This window comes from Myodes glareolus, chromosome 21 (genome assembly GCF_982192425.1).
Source record: "Myodes glareolus chromosome 21, mMyoGla1.1, whole genome shotgun sequence".
NCBI lineage: Eukaryota > Metazoa > Chordata > Mammalia > Rodentia > Cricetidae > Myodes > Myodes glareolus.
In genome coordinates this window covers 16715506-16727549 of record NC_142046.1, presented here as the reverse complement: position 1 = coordinate 16727549, position 12044 = coordinate 16715506, and the positions used below count along the sequence as shown (strand labels likewise).

At 46.7% G+C, this 12044-nt stretch overlaps 1 protein-coding gene across 6 annotated transcripts in view; it reads left to right on the top strand.

The window, feature by feature from the left end:
• The window catches only part of Ddx31 (DEAD-box helicase 31), a 70827-nt gene that overhangs the window by 52905 nt on the left and 5878 nt on the right, over nucleotides 1-12044 (top strand). For 4 of the 6 annotated variants that reach the window (XM_087899801.1, XM_087899800.1, XM_087899805.1 and 1 more), the window contains one exon: nucleotides 2865-3030. The exons of the other annotated variants lie outside the window; for them this stretch is intronic. In XM_087899801.1, coding sequence (XP_087755927.1) covers nucleotides 2865-3030 — 166 coding nt within the window. Of the gene's footprint in view, nucleotides 1-2864; nucleotides 3031-12044 lie in introns of those variants that run through there. 6 annotated transcript variants of the gene reach the window in all.

The window sequence follows — 12044 nt, the reverse complement described above, 5'->3', positions numbered from 1 at the left end:
TTTTAAGAGAATCATTTACAAGGCATCTCTTTTCTCACATCCTTTGGATAGTGTGGCTGTTGGTATAGGTATGTATGTCTTTGTGGTGGACCAGATGATGTGGGGCAGGAGGAGTGTCTCCAGCCTACAATATTGTTTCTCTGCCTTCTTATCCTAGGAGTCATCTGTATGACATTCCTATTCCTGATCCAGATGCCCATGAATAAAAAGGACTGGGTGTCCAAGTGGATTATTTTAGACAAATTTCCTCTAATTCATATACCTTAAATAGCTCCCTGGAAATAAGAGCCGTCAACTGAAATGCTCAATTTTCATTGCCTGTAGCTCCATCCGTCACTCTGAATAAATGTCTCCTTCTAGTTCTCCACTTTCTGCTGTGCTGGTCCCACAGCCCTGTTCCTTTTGTGCATTATAGACACTGCCAGCATGAACCACATCCCGCCCCTGCTGTCTCAGAGTTAGCCAAACACGGAAGTTCATGCAAGTGTGCAAGGACAGCCAGCTGTCTTGGTCCCCAGTGACACTAGAACCTAGAAGACACAAAGGTTTAGTAAAAATATGCAGTGTGAAATGCTGCCTGGGCCGATGTCTGGGCATAAACATTTCCTGCCATTGCTCAGCGACTTGTTATCCCTAAAAGCTTCCAGCTGGGCACCTACATCTCTGAGGACAGATATCTATCCACTTTCGTGCTTCCTGGAAGTGTGTGTTATGGAGCAGGAGGGTAATGAGCCAGGTAGAGATCCAAGACTCAGCTGCTTATGTGAAGAGTGGCATTCAGGAAAGGAGATATGGGTTGACTTTGGGGTGACCCAGAATCTTGGATTGGCTTGGCTTATTGGGATGTTTTTAGACCAGAGGTAAGTGTTGGGATTGGGAGAAGAAAGGGAAGTAGAGGTGTTGGGTTTTAGTGGTCACTGCAGTGTCAGCAAGTTTCTCTCTGAAAATGTAACTGGGTGGGGCCTGTGTTGGAACCCTCTAGACAGTGCAGACCATTTGAAGTGTTAAAGATGCTCTTTGAAAGAGCTGGTCCCTGGTTATTGGAAGGGGAGTGAACACAGATTTAAGAGAGAGGTACAGAGGAGTTGCCGTGCTTATTATTTCTCATCGATTGGGAAAAGGAGTTCACTTTGCTCAGTAAATAGAGCTTTGATGGATTCCCAGGATCCTTCCAGGAGATGATCTGCTAAAATGACACTTTTTATTACTGTTCATAAACGACAATCTCCAGGTGCTGCTGGGATATTACACTTAAGCTGTGGGCAAACTTGCCAGTCCAGTGGCTCAACCACCCAGATGAGGGAGGCTGGTGCTTGATGCCTCTTTCATCAGCCGTACAGGGCTGCTTCCAGCCCTCCTGGTAGAGGAGCCGGGTGTGAAAGTCAAAAAGCAGCAGTAGGCAGAATACATTGCATCTTGTCCCTCTGCTGGGGGGAAAGGGAGGCAAGACGTTCACTTTCTCTTGTTGTGGGTTATTCAGGGAGTCAGATATAGGAAAGTCTGTCCACAGGGGGATGTCTGGGTAAGGCACAGGGGCCCAGCCAAAATACCAGCACCCAGAAATGGAGCCCAGATCTCCTCTAGCTCAGATGGTGTCCAGAACCCATTCCTCCTAACTATGAAGTGGGGCTGCAACTTTGCGGTTGGGCTCTCTAAACGTGTGTAGCAGGTACCTCAGTCAACTGTTACCTGCACTATTTTAACTTTTATGATTTCCTTTCTCCTTTGCATACATGTGTGCATTAACTATTTAAAAATAACTGATTTTATTCCTAATATAATTATCTAAAAATTTTTGTAAGAAAATGTTGAGCATTTAGTTTCTTCATTTATTCTACTATATTTAACAGACAGGTATCAAGTACATACTATATGCCAGGCACTGTGTTTGGCCTTGAGACTGTATAACAAAAGAAAAAACAAGCCCTGCCCTGTTGAACTGTTGCAAACTCTTTAATAAAGACAAATTGTATACAATTTATTTGACTGATAATTTTGGCTATAACTTTTTTTTTCAGGGATTTTTTTTTTAACTTTTATTGTTATTCGTGTGTATCTGTGTGGTATGCATAGGTAAGTTCAGTTGCCTAGGGAGGAACAAAGGAAAGTGAGAATGGTTGTGAGGACAGGCCATAGACCATGAACTGGGCCAGTCATAGAAGTGATGCTAAAGCAGTTCTCAGACCCTTTGTGGTGTAAATTAGCCCTTGAGGTCCCGGTGGTAAGGGTGGGATTAACAGCTCATCTTGAGCAGTGGGAGTGGTTACAGTCGCTGACTCTTTTCCCTAGTGGAATGTTCCTGCTGCTGACTAGTTTATTCTAATAAGACCCAAATTGGTGCACGCCTTTAATCCCATCACTGGGAAGTAGAGACAGGCAGGTTTCTTGAGTTCAAGGTCAGCCTGGTCTACAGAGCAAGTTACAGGACAGCTAGGGCTACACAGAGAAACCCTGTCTCAAAAACCAAACAAACTGAAGAACCCAAGTTGCAACCTGCCCTACGGAGCTGAATGCCTCATTCATGTCAGATCCCTACATCTTAGGCATGTGTCTAAGAGCTTTGGGCTAAGAAATGCTCCTAGAAACCTAGATCCCTTCAGAGCTGGAGTTACAGACTATTAGGTGCTGTTCAATGTGGGTGCTGTAAACCAAACTCAGGTCCTCTGCAGGGATTGTATGTCCCCCTTAACCAGTGAGCATCTCCCCAGCCCTTTAGAGACTTTAAGAACATATACAAGTGTGGCTTCAGGTTGACTGTTGTAATTGTCCTGGTTCCTTTCTCTTTCTTGGCAAAGTAAAGTAGATAGCTTTGAGACTTCAGAACCCCTCCCCTCTCCTTACTTTCTCCTCCCCCTTTATTTTAGCTCTGCAGTCTTTCATCCGAGCCTATGCGACCTACCCCAGGGAGCTGAAGCCCATCTTCCATGTTAGATCCCTGCACCTTGGGCATGTGGCTAAAAGCTTCGGGCTAAGAGATGCTCCTAGAAACCTCAGTGTCTCCACTGTGAAGAAGAAGGCAAGCTTGAAAAGGTGAGATGGGCGCTAGATGTGCAGAGCTCTGTTTACGTTAGCAGGCAAGGTCATCTGGAAGACTGGTGCCAGCTCTTCTGTCGTGAGTGTGTGTGTGTGTGTGTGTGTGTGTGTGTGAGAGAGAGAGAGAGAGAGAGAGATTGAAGTTACCACTTGTGTCTGCTTGTCTCAAAATACAGAAGTACTTGGAGCAAGGGAGGAAATCATCCCTAATTCTGAAAAGAAAAAAAATTCAGTTGGGCGCAAGTGTAGTGGGGATTACTAAGCAGAAAGATGGGTCTGTTAAGTTGTCTTCATGTCCCAATAGAGTAACTTGGGGGGCTTCTAGTGTGTTCCATGTCATTAACTCTTGTAGCAGTCTCTGTCCTTGTAAGCAATGGAGTGGTTTGGGACTGGGGACTTAGAAGAGCTGCCTGTACTGTTGCTGATGTACCTCAGGTGCTGAGTCTTAACAGAGGCAAAAACCAGATGCTTACTTTTTTCCCCAAAAGCAACACATATCTGGGTGCAAGATTTCTTTGTCCAAAGGATCCTTGTAAAAGAAATGCCAGGGTGACAGAACTGACCTTTGAGGTCAGTTGTCGTTTGCCTCTGGAGTCAGGGACTACGCTTGTCCCTGAGTCTAACCTTCCACAGTGCTGAGTGTGTTAGTGATTGCTCTCAGAGTGTCTGTATTGTATCCTTTCTCTCCTTAAGAAATGGTCTTCTTTCAGCAGCAGGCCTAGCCTCACACCATAGCCAAAGCACTGGATACCCCTGAGAGTGCTCTGTAAGGGGCCTTGAGACAGGGGCACGTCTCAGGGTTGGGTGATCTGTATAGGAAAAAGACTGAAGAAGTAAGTGCTGGAGGACAGAAACTTTTCTTCCCTTGCCCAGGTTTTGGTGTAGTTTTAGTTGTAGTTGCAAATGCTGCCACGTTCCCTCTCTCACTTAGGCAACCTCATGCTTTGCTGCTCTTCCCACGCTGTCTGTCCTGCTCCTTTCACCAGGAAGCACTCATTGCCTCACTGGCTTGGTCAGCACCTGACTTCAGAGGGAAGAGGGGCTGCCCAGTGTAGGGCAGTGGTCATAGAGTTGAGGGACTCAGACTTCACTTCCAGCCCCAGTCTCATGAGCTTCTGGGAAGCAAATGACTTAGTGGCAGCATTGACCTTACCTTGAGAAGTCACTAGGGAGAGAACGACTGCCACCTCATGTCTCAGCTGACCCTAGCTAGCAGATGGGCACCAAGGCCACTATACCCCTGTGAGCAGCTGATTGAACAGGGCTTTATTCAGGGAAGAATGGGCTGATTAGCTGCTAAAGAGCATGTAAGATGGTATGGGGCTGCCTTTGATGTCTGTCTGGCGCAGCAGGGAGCCAGGCCATGAGTGACAGCAGTGTGTCATAGGATTACTCTGAGTGGCTGTGCCGCTCTCTGTTCTTGCCGTGTCACCACTCTGTAGCAGCCCTTTTCTGTTGTTGTGCCCTTCTTTTGAAGACTTTTCTCACCATGCACCCCGCCCCTGACTTTGTAACACAGACGGGCACCGAAGAGACAGTAGGTACCTTTTTGTATTGGGAAAGTGTTGTCAGTCCTGGAAGAGGAATGACTTTGCAGCTAATCTACACGTGAACCATATAATTGTGGCCAGGGTGAGTGGCAGAGAGAACCTGACAGATTGTCCACACATCTCCGTCAGGACTCAAGCAAATGCCAGTTTCTGCTTTTTAAGGACTGGAAAGAAAAGTCCATTAAACCCCACAAGGTGCAAAGAATTGGGCCTGCTGTGGCCTTGATTATTGTTCTGAGCTGAAGGTCTTCTCTGAAATCTGCCTGTCAAGAAAGAGAACAGGTTCCTTCTGTCACGTGCAGACGAGTGCAATAGCGGCATAAGTCCTCACTTGCTCTGCTTCCCAGTCTCTGGTGTTCACTGCAGAAAGAATAATTGCATGCTATGCACAAACTATGATGTCTGCTAGCAAAGTCCAGCCGGCTGTGAGCCTACTATCATCCTCAAACAGGAAACTTGGGTGCTGGTCAAGTATGAACCGAGGGTAAGGCAGGTCAGGAGACTAAATTGTTGGGCATTCCCATGCAATGGCAAAGGGATTTTGTCTTTCATGTACACAACCTCTTTCTCTTTACAGAACAAGAAAATAAGTGCCGTCTCCAGTGTGCTCTCAGTGTTCAGTCTCTATCAGTTCTTTTTACCCTGAGTGCTGAAAGGGAGCAGTAAACATCTCTCGACACATGGGAATGCAGCCATAGTCACAAAACCTTTTCTGGCATCTACACACAAACCTGTCAAAACAGTCCCCACCCCAAACATCTACATGTACATGTACACAGGTGCTGTTGGTAAAATATTGAATGGCCCCTTAGCAATATTCATCACAAAGACAACAGTTCCCAGGAAGCAAAAGTGGTAACATAATCCTCTAAAATTGCCATCTTCTCTGGAGACATGGGACCAGGGCCTTTCTGCTATGCAAGAACAGTTGGACTGTTGGCTAGGGTGTCTGTCTAGGCACACGTGAATGAGGTAAGTCCAGGGACATGCTTTGTTAGGGCCACGATTCCTTCTCACTTGGTGGGAAGTGGTTCCAAAGTAACAGAGCTGGTGTCACTGACAGTATGGAAATGTGAATGTGCAGTTCCTCAGTCACCTGCCTTGTGTGAACTATTCCATACACCCAGCACCACCTTCCCAAGACAGTTCGCCCAGCTCCTGCTGTCATCTCTCGTGTGCTCACCAGCGACAGCTCTGTCTCTGCTCTGTCCCAACTCATCTCCTTTACAATTAATAGAAGAATAGCAATCTCAGTTTTTAGCTGTTCTTAAATGATTTTATTTTATCTGTATCATTTTTCTCAATCTATCCTAGTAGTATTACCTAGCAGTTCCCATTTTGTCGAACAAGATAAGCATTCTAAAACCTTTTTGGCCTTTCCTAGATGTGACTGTGCTTAGTCAGAAAGAAGAGCTTATTGAGGGCTGGCCCTAGCAGGCCAGCCCAGCGCAGACAAGCAGTTCCTTAACCTCCATACTTCTAAAGTCCTGTAAGTCATGTCTCAGCATAGGTAAACATCCTTATGGAGATCACACATGGTAGGCATTCCTTGTAGAGAGACCTGCCCCTATCTGAGTCAACACAAATGCTGATTCACTGGAGCTCACGCTGGAGACCTTGGAAGCTCTGGCGTGGTGAACTCTGTTCATGTTAACAGCCCTCATTGTGCGCTGTGTCATTGTAAACAGCCAGTAAGTGCTCACCCTATGCCACTGTGCAAGAGTGTGAGATGTTGGTTCTGTTTGTTCCCCATTAGTTGTCTCCCTTGCCCTCCTGGTGCTTCTTAAGTCTGTCAGTAATCACATGCAGGTTGCTTGAATCACTTGCATGCCTGTGTGCCTTTGGGCAAGCAATGGCCTCTCTGCCTCAGTTCATTTGCCTCTTGAAGGCAAGCACTTGAGTTTCATGGTATCATGGTGGAGACAAACCAGATGCTGAGTATTAAACATTGCTTCAATAGCTGTGTAAAAAACAAGTATTTAGCCATTATGGTGATGGCCCTGTGACTATCTAGCCCTTCTGCTAGCCTCCAGTATCAGAGCATTCCTGGGGCTGAGGACCAGAGTATGTATGGAAGTAGCTACAACCTTCTAGCACTCTGGAACAACCTTGAAAGCAGAATCGGGTCCCCTGAAGATGAACAGTAAGAAGCTGCAGCTGCATCACCCTGGGAAGCAATATCCTCATCATTAGGAGAAGCTTGCTGCCAAATTTTACATGGCATTTACAACCTTCCTAATATCACTTAATTAGCTGAAGGAAAACCTGGAGTCCTGCCCATTGTGAAATTTTTCTCAATTTCTTTGAGCCAGTTATTCTGCAAAAAACAGATTGGCCAAATGTGAGATGGGAGGCTGGGCATAGCCACACTTGGAAGAACAAGGCTTTCTCCATGTGTGTCTACTGCTCCTGAGTTGGTGTTCTCCTGGTCCATCCTGCAGCACACAACCTTGTCCCTTGGCCTCCTTGACTCCATCTCTTCCCTTGACTTCCAAAACTCTGTGATCGTGAAGCTCAGCTCCTGGGTGGTCTCTTACAATGACCCCTGTACCGCTGCTGTGCAGGCAGCCCACTCATACACCAACCCAGCCCTGGCTTAAAACCTTTGGGTGACATCCTGTTGCTTAGCACCTTAGTGGGCCTTGGTGGCCTCTCACCCTCAGTGGACATCCTGTTGTCACTCTCAAGACCTGGTCTTGGACTGGGCTATCGCCCTCTCCTCTCAGACCTGCCGGAGCAGACAAATATCCTCACCTGTCCTGACACAATGATGCAATCATATCTGTGTGTGGGATGTGTGTGGCTAATGTCTCCTGAAAGTGCCTCAACAGAAACCCCATTAGGTCCATGTTCCTGTACGCCCAACGCACTCATAGAACATGATAGGTACTAAGGAAATACTTTGAACTTAATGAGTTGAATCATTTTGGACTTCTGAGGGAAAAGGAATTGTTCTATGAAGGGAGGTGAGCTCAGTTATTAGTGAACTGTGAAGATGATCAATCCTACCTGGAGGAGCCATTTTTCTAGCTCTGTGTGTCACGTAGTAGCCTCTGTTTGGAGAGGAGTGATGCTGGACTACCTCTGTACTGTAGAGAGTCTCCAGGAAGATCAACCTGGACCAGCTTCCCTCTGTCTCCCTGGCTTCCCAAGTGAGGATGTGCAAGAGAGCAGGATGCCATCACTTGCCTTCTTTCCACTCATCCAAGGCCAGAACACTGTCTCACTTGAAGACCAGAGAGGAATAAGACCACCAGTAAGAGCTGTGGAGACAGAAGGATGTGGATGGGAAAACAATCTACTCTAAAGTCAGCTGAGTAGCACTGTGAAAAATCAGGTGCCCAGGTCCTACCCCAAAGACCGCAGTTCAGTCATAGAGGTGACTGCAGACTTGATTTGGGGACTAGGAAGGGTGTCCTTAACAATATGAGAGGCAGGCGCCTCTAGTGTCTTTGCCACGGAAGTAGGAGCAGAACAGCTATGCAAAGGGCCTTTGGCTAAGCAGTAAACTTGGAGGTGCAGGCTGGGTGCTCTAGAACCCTTGTCCTGAGGTCATCAAGAAGATGGCTGAGGGACTGGAAAGATGGCTCAGCAGTTAAGAGTATGGCTGTTCTCTAAGGGGTCCTGAGTTCAGTTCCCAGCAACCACATGGTGACTCACAGCCACCTATAATGGGATCTGCTTCCTTCTTCTGTATTGCAGGCATACATGCAGATAGAGCACTCATACATAAAAATAAACAAATAAAATGTTTTTTAGAAAAAAGAAAAAGTGCTGACTGCTCTTCCAGAGTACCCAAGTTCAGTTCCCAGTACAGTGCCCACATGGCAGCTCACAACGTCTGTAACTCCAGTTCCAGGAAACCTGAAACCCAAGGTAAAACACTAATGCACATTTTTAAAAATGGCGACTGAATGAGTGACTGGGCTATTCTAGACACTAACTGCACAGGACACTGAGCCTCCCTGTCAGAAGCTCACAGTATTTTTCTCACTCCCATCCAAATGTACTGGCCATGTGGGCCTTCCTCTCTGTAGCCCTGGTACTGTATACCCTGCTTCCCTGGCTCTGGGGTAGTGACGGCTCTGCATATACAACCTTTACATCTGCCCTTTTGTTTCTGCCACTATTTTTTTTCTAACTAGCATCGTGCAATTACCAGCTTTCTGCCTCCTCATGGAACAAACTGACCCTCATCCCCACCAGGCTAATGAGGCGATTAGAGGGAATTCACAGTGACCTTGAGCTTCCTCCACACCTGAGTCACCTGCAGACAGCAGGAGCCACAGGGTATGCTTTCTGTCACACAGTCAGGGCTGATAACAAAGAACAGGAGCCCAGTCAGCCTCTCCTGGGAGGATGCTGGAGATGGTGCTGTTTGCTGCTAGAGTCATCTAAGCGCTGGAATTAGAAGCTGTAGCTGGTCCCACAAACTGGCCACACCAGATGAGGCAGCATGCTACAGGAGAGTAGTTCTCATTAAACTGTGCCTGCTCTAGCCTGCCTAGCTTCTGTCATTTGGAAAGTCAAGAACGAACGTGGTAGCCCCCAGCTTTCCCTTGCCCCCCACAGTTTAGTTTTCCGTACCCTAAAAACCTTTCTGTGAGAGCTGATTTCTCCAAGCCAACCCTACTCCTGCTGAGCCACCTCTGCAGTAGGAAGGGGAGTGCTCCAGCCTTCCACCTCTGGTTTTGACCTGTAGGAGATGATTCCAAGTCCTTTTCAAATGTCACCTTTATTCTGGCCCTGAACTACTATAAATAACAGTCAAAAAATAAGATTAACTTGTTGAGTATCAAGAAGAGGGTTGCTGCTGGGTGCAGTGGAGCACGGTTTTAATCCTAGTAGAGGCTGATGGGTCCTTCTGAGTTCAGGGACAGCCAGGGCTATGCAGAGATGCCCTCTTTCCAAAAGCTGAAAGGAGGAGGGGCATTGAGGTTCAGCCTTCCAGATCACCAGTGTGCCACACTCAGCATGTGAATTGTTTGACAACAGTGGGGTCGTCTCTCCTGAGAACTCATGTTCTCTACCAAGCTAGTTCTCTCTGTACATTATCCTATGGAGACCCCACTGGATGCTGACTGTGGCAATCCTCAGTGACCAAATGAGAAACTAGATCCCAGGCTAAGCTACTTCCTTCTGTATCCTTACTGTTCTGCTGGAGTGCCGGTTGTTTCATTCTTGTAACAAGTGTCACCCTGTAATGGGGACTGTGCTTTTTTCTCTTCTTTTTCTCTATGTGTGAGAGGGGAAGAGAAAGTGAGCTGCGGTATATATGTGGAGGTCAGGAGGCATCTCCACTGTAGATGGGTTCAGGGCAGTGATCAGATTTAGGTCAGCAGGCTCGCACAGCAAGCACCTTTACCCAGAAAGCCATCTTTCTAGCCCAGGGGGATTTTGTTTTATGTGAGGAGATCATTCTTTGTGTAACCAAAGAAATGGACTTAGAGCAGCAGACAAGGCTATATATTGAAGAGCAGAGTTTCATGCCCTCTAAGCATTGAACCCTAGGGTGGGCTTTACGGCTCTGCTTTACGACAGCAGGCTTGTAAAGAGATACTTGTGGGTAAGTTCTGGCTCTGACATGGTGTCAGCTTCTCTGGGTGCAGAGGAAGGACGGTGCCATAGAAAAGGCCTAGTTCTGGAGTTTGCCCTTCCTGAGTAGCCTCAATACTAGCACTTGGTGACAGCATCTGTAAAGTGGGAAGGGCAAAAGTTTGTCACCTAGAGTGGCAATATTGTGAATGCTTGGCTTTCTTCTCTTCCCCCATCTCACTTCCTGATTCCACCCTGGCCTTCCTCTCTTTGAACATTCTTCTGATTGGTATGACCTGTACCTCAGTAAGCCCTGTGTCTCAGTGGCTTGCCACTTTCAGGGATGCTCACTTCATGGTGGCCACAGCACACTGTAAGAGTTCCCGAAAATAGACCAGGATTTCCACTAGTGGATCTCTATGAGACTTCAATGTTGTGTGTGTACCATTTGCATACAGAAACATGAGGTGTTGGTGTCACCAATCAGCCAGTCCCAGGTCCTCATGAGGCAGGTATCAGATAGTGACCCCTTATAATAGCCAACAGTTATTCATCTGGTTCATGAAAGCCATTCACACATAAGTAGAGACTGCCTAGCACAAGTGCCCAGGGGGCACTTCTGGTGGTATATATAGTTCATGGTAAGTATAGGAACTGACTCAATGTCCACTATTATGTAATCTTTTACACTTTTGGCTTTTGGGGGCCCACCACCCAGCTCTCAAGTAAATCATACACAGAGAGAGGCTTATTCTTAGTTATGAATGCCTGGCCTTAGCTTGGCTTGTTTCTTGCCAGCTTTTCTTAACTTGAATTATCCCAACTGCCTTTTACCTCTAGACTTTTATCTTTTTCTATTTCTGTATGCCTTTTTTTTTACTTCTTTTTCCATGGCTTGCTCTGTGTAGCTGGGCAGCTCACCCGTGATATCTTCCTCCCAGTGTTCTTCTGTTTATATTCACTGCCTGCTAGCCCTTTTGTCCTTGCTCCTGCCTCACTATTGGTCTGTTGGCTCTTTATTAGGGCCATCAGGTGTTTTAGACAGACACAGTAACACAGCTTCACATAGTTAAACAAATGCAACATAAACAAAAGTCACACACCTAAAAATAATATTCCCCAACAGCCAGGCACTGGCCCTCTGCCCCAGGTGATCTGCTGTCATCCTCTTTTCAAGCAGATGAGGCTGCTTGAAGCTGCACTGCTTTCAGCATGGTGGAGCTGGAATCCATCCTAGACCTTCCAAGTCCAGGTCAGATGATTGCCCACGTAAGAGTTCCTTTCCCCGTTCACAATCAGGGCTTCATAACTGTCCTACTTGAAGATCGCCTTCTGAACCCACCCATTTGGTCCAGTAAAAATTGTGGGGGCCAGGTGGTGGTGGCGCACGACTTTAATCCCAGCACTTGGGAGTCAGAGGCAGGTGGATCTCTGTAAGTTCGAGACCAGCCTGGTCTATAAGAGCTAGTTCCAGGATAGGCTCCAAAGCTACAGAGAAACCCTGTCTCGAAAAACAAAAACAAACAAAAAAAAAGAATTGTGGATATGCTTCATCTCTCTGTAAATGTGATAAGTAGACTCAGCGTATCACCCAGGTCATAGACAGAAGTGTTAACAGGAGAAGCTCAGAGAGCTGAACCCTGGATTTGGACCCAAGATTCTGCACTAAACTGCTTAATCTTGGTATTCCCAGAATCTCACCATAGCAATTTTATGTATGCTTGTTTTCCATGTCTGTCTGCTACTTCCCCATCTTAACAATGATCTATAATATTTTTACAAAGAATTGAAATAACACCAATGCTCCCCCATGCTCCTGCTGCTTGTTCTTTATGCTCAGGCCCTTTCTGGACCTGCGGCTGACTTCAGGGTGTCAGCTAGATGAATGCCAGAGCTGGGATTCCAATCACTGCCAGCAGGTTCTGC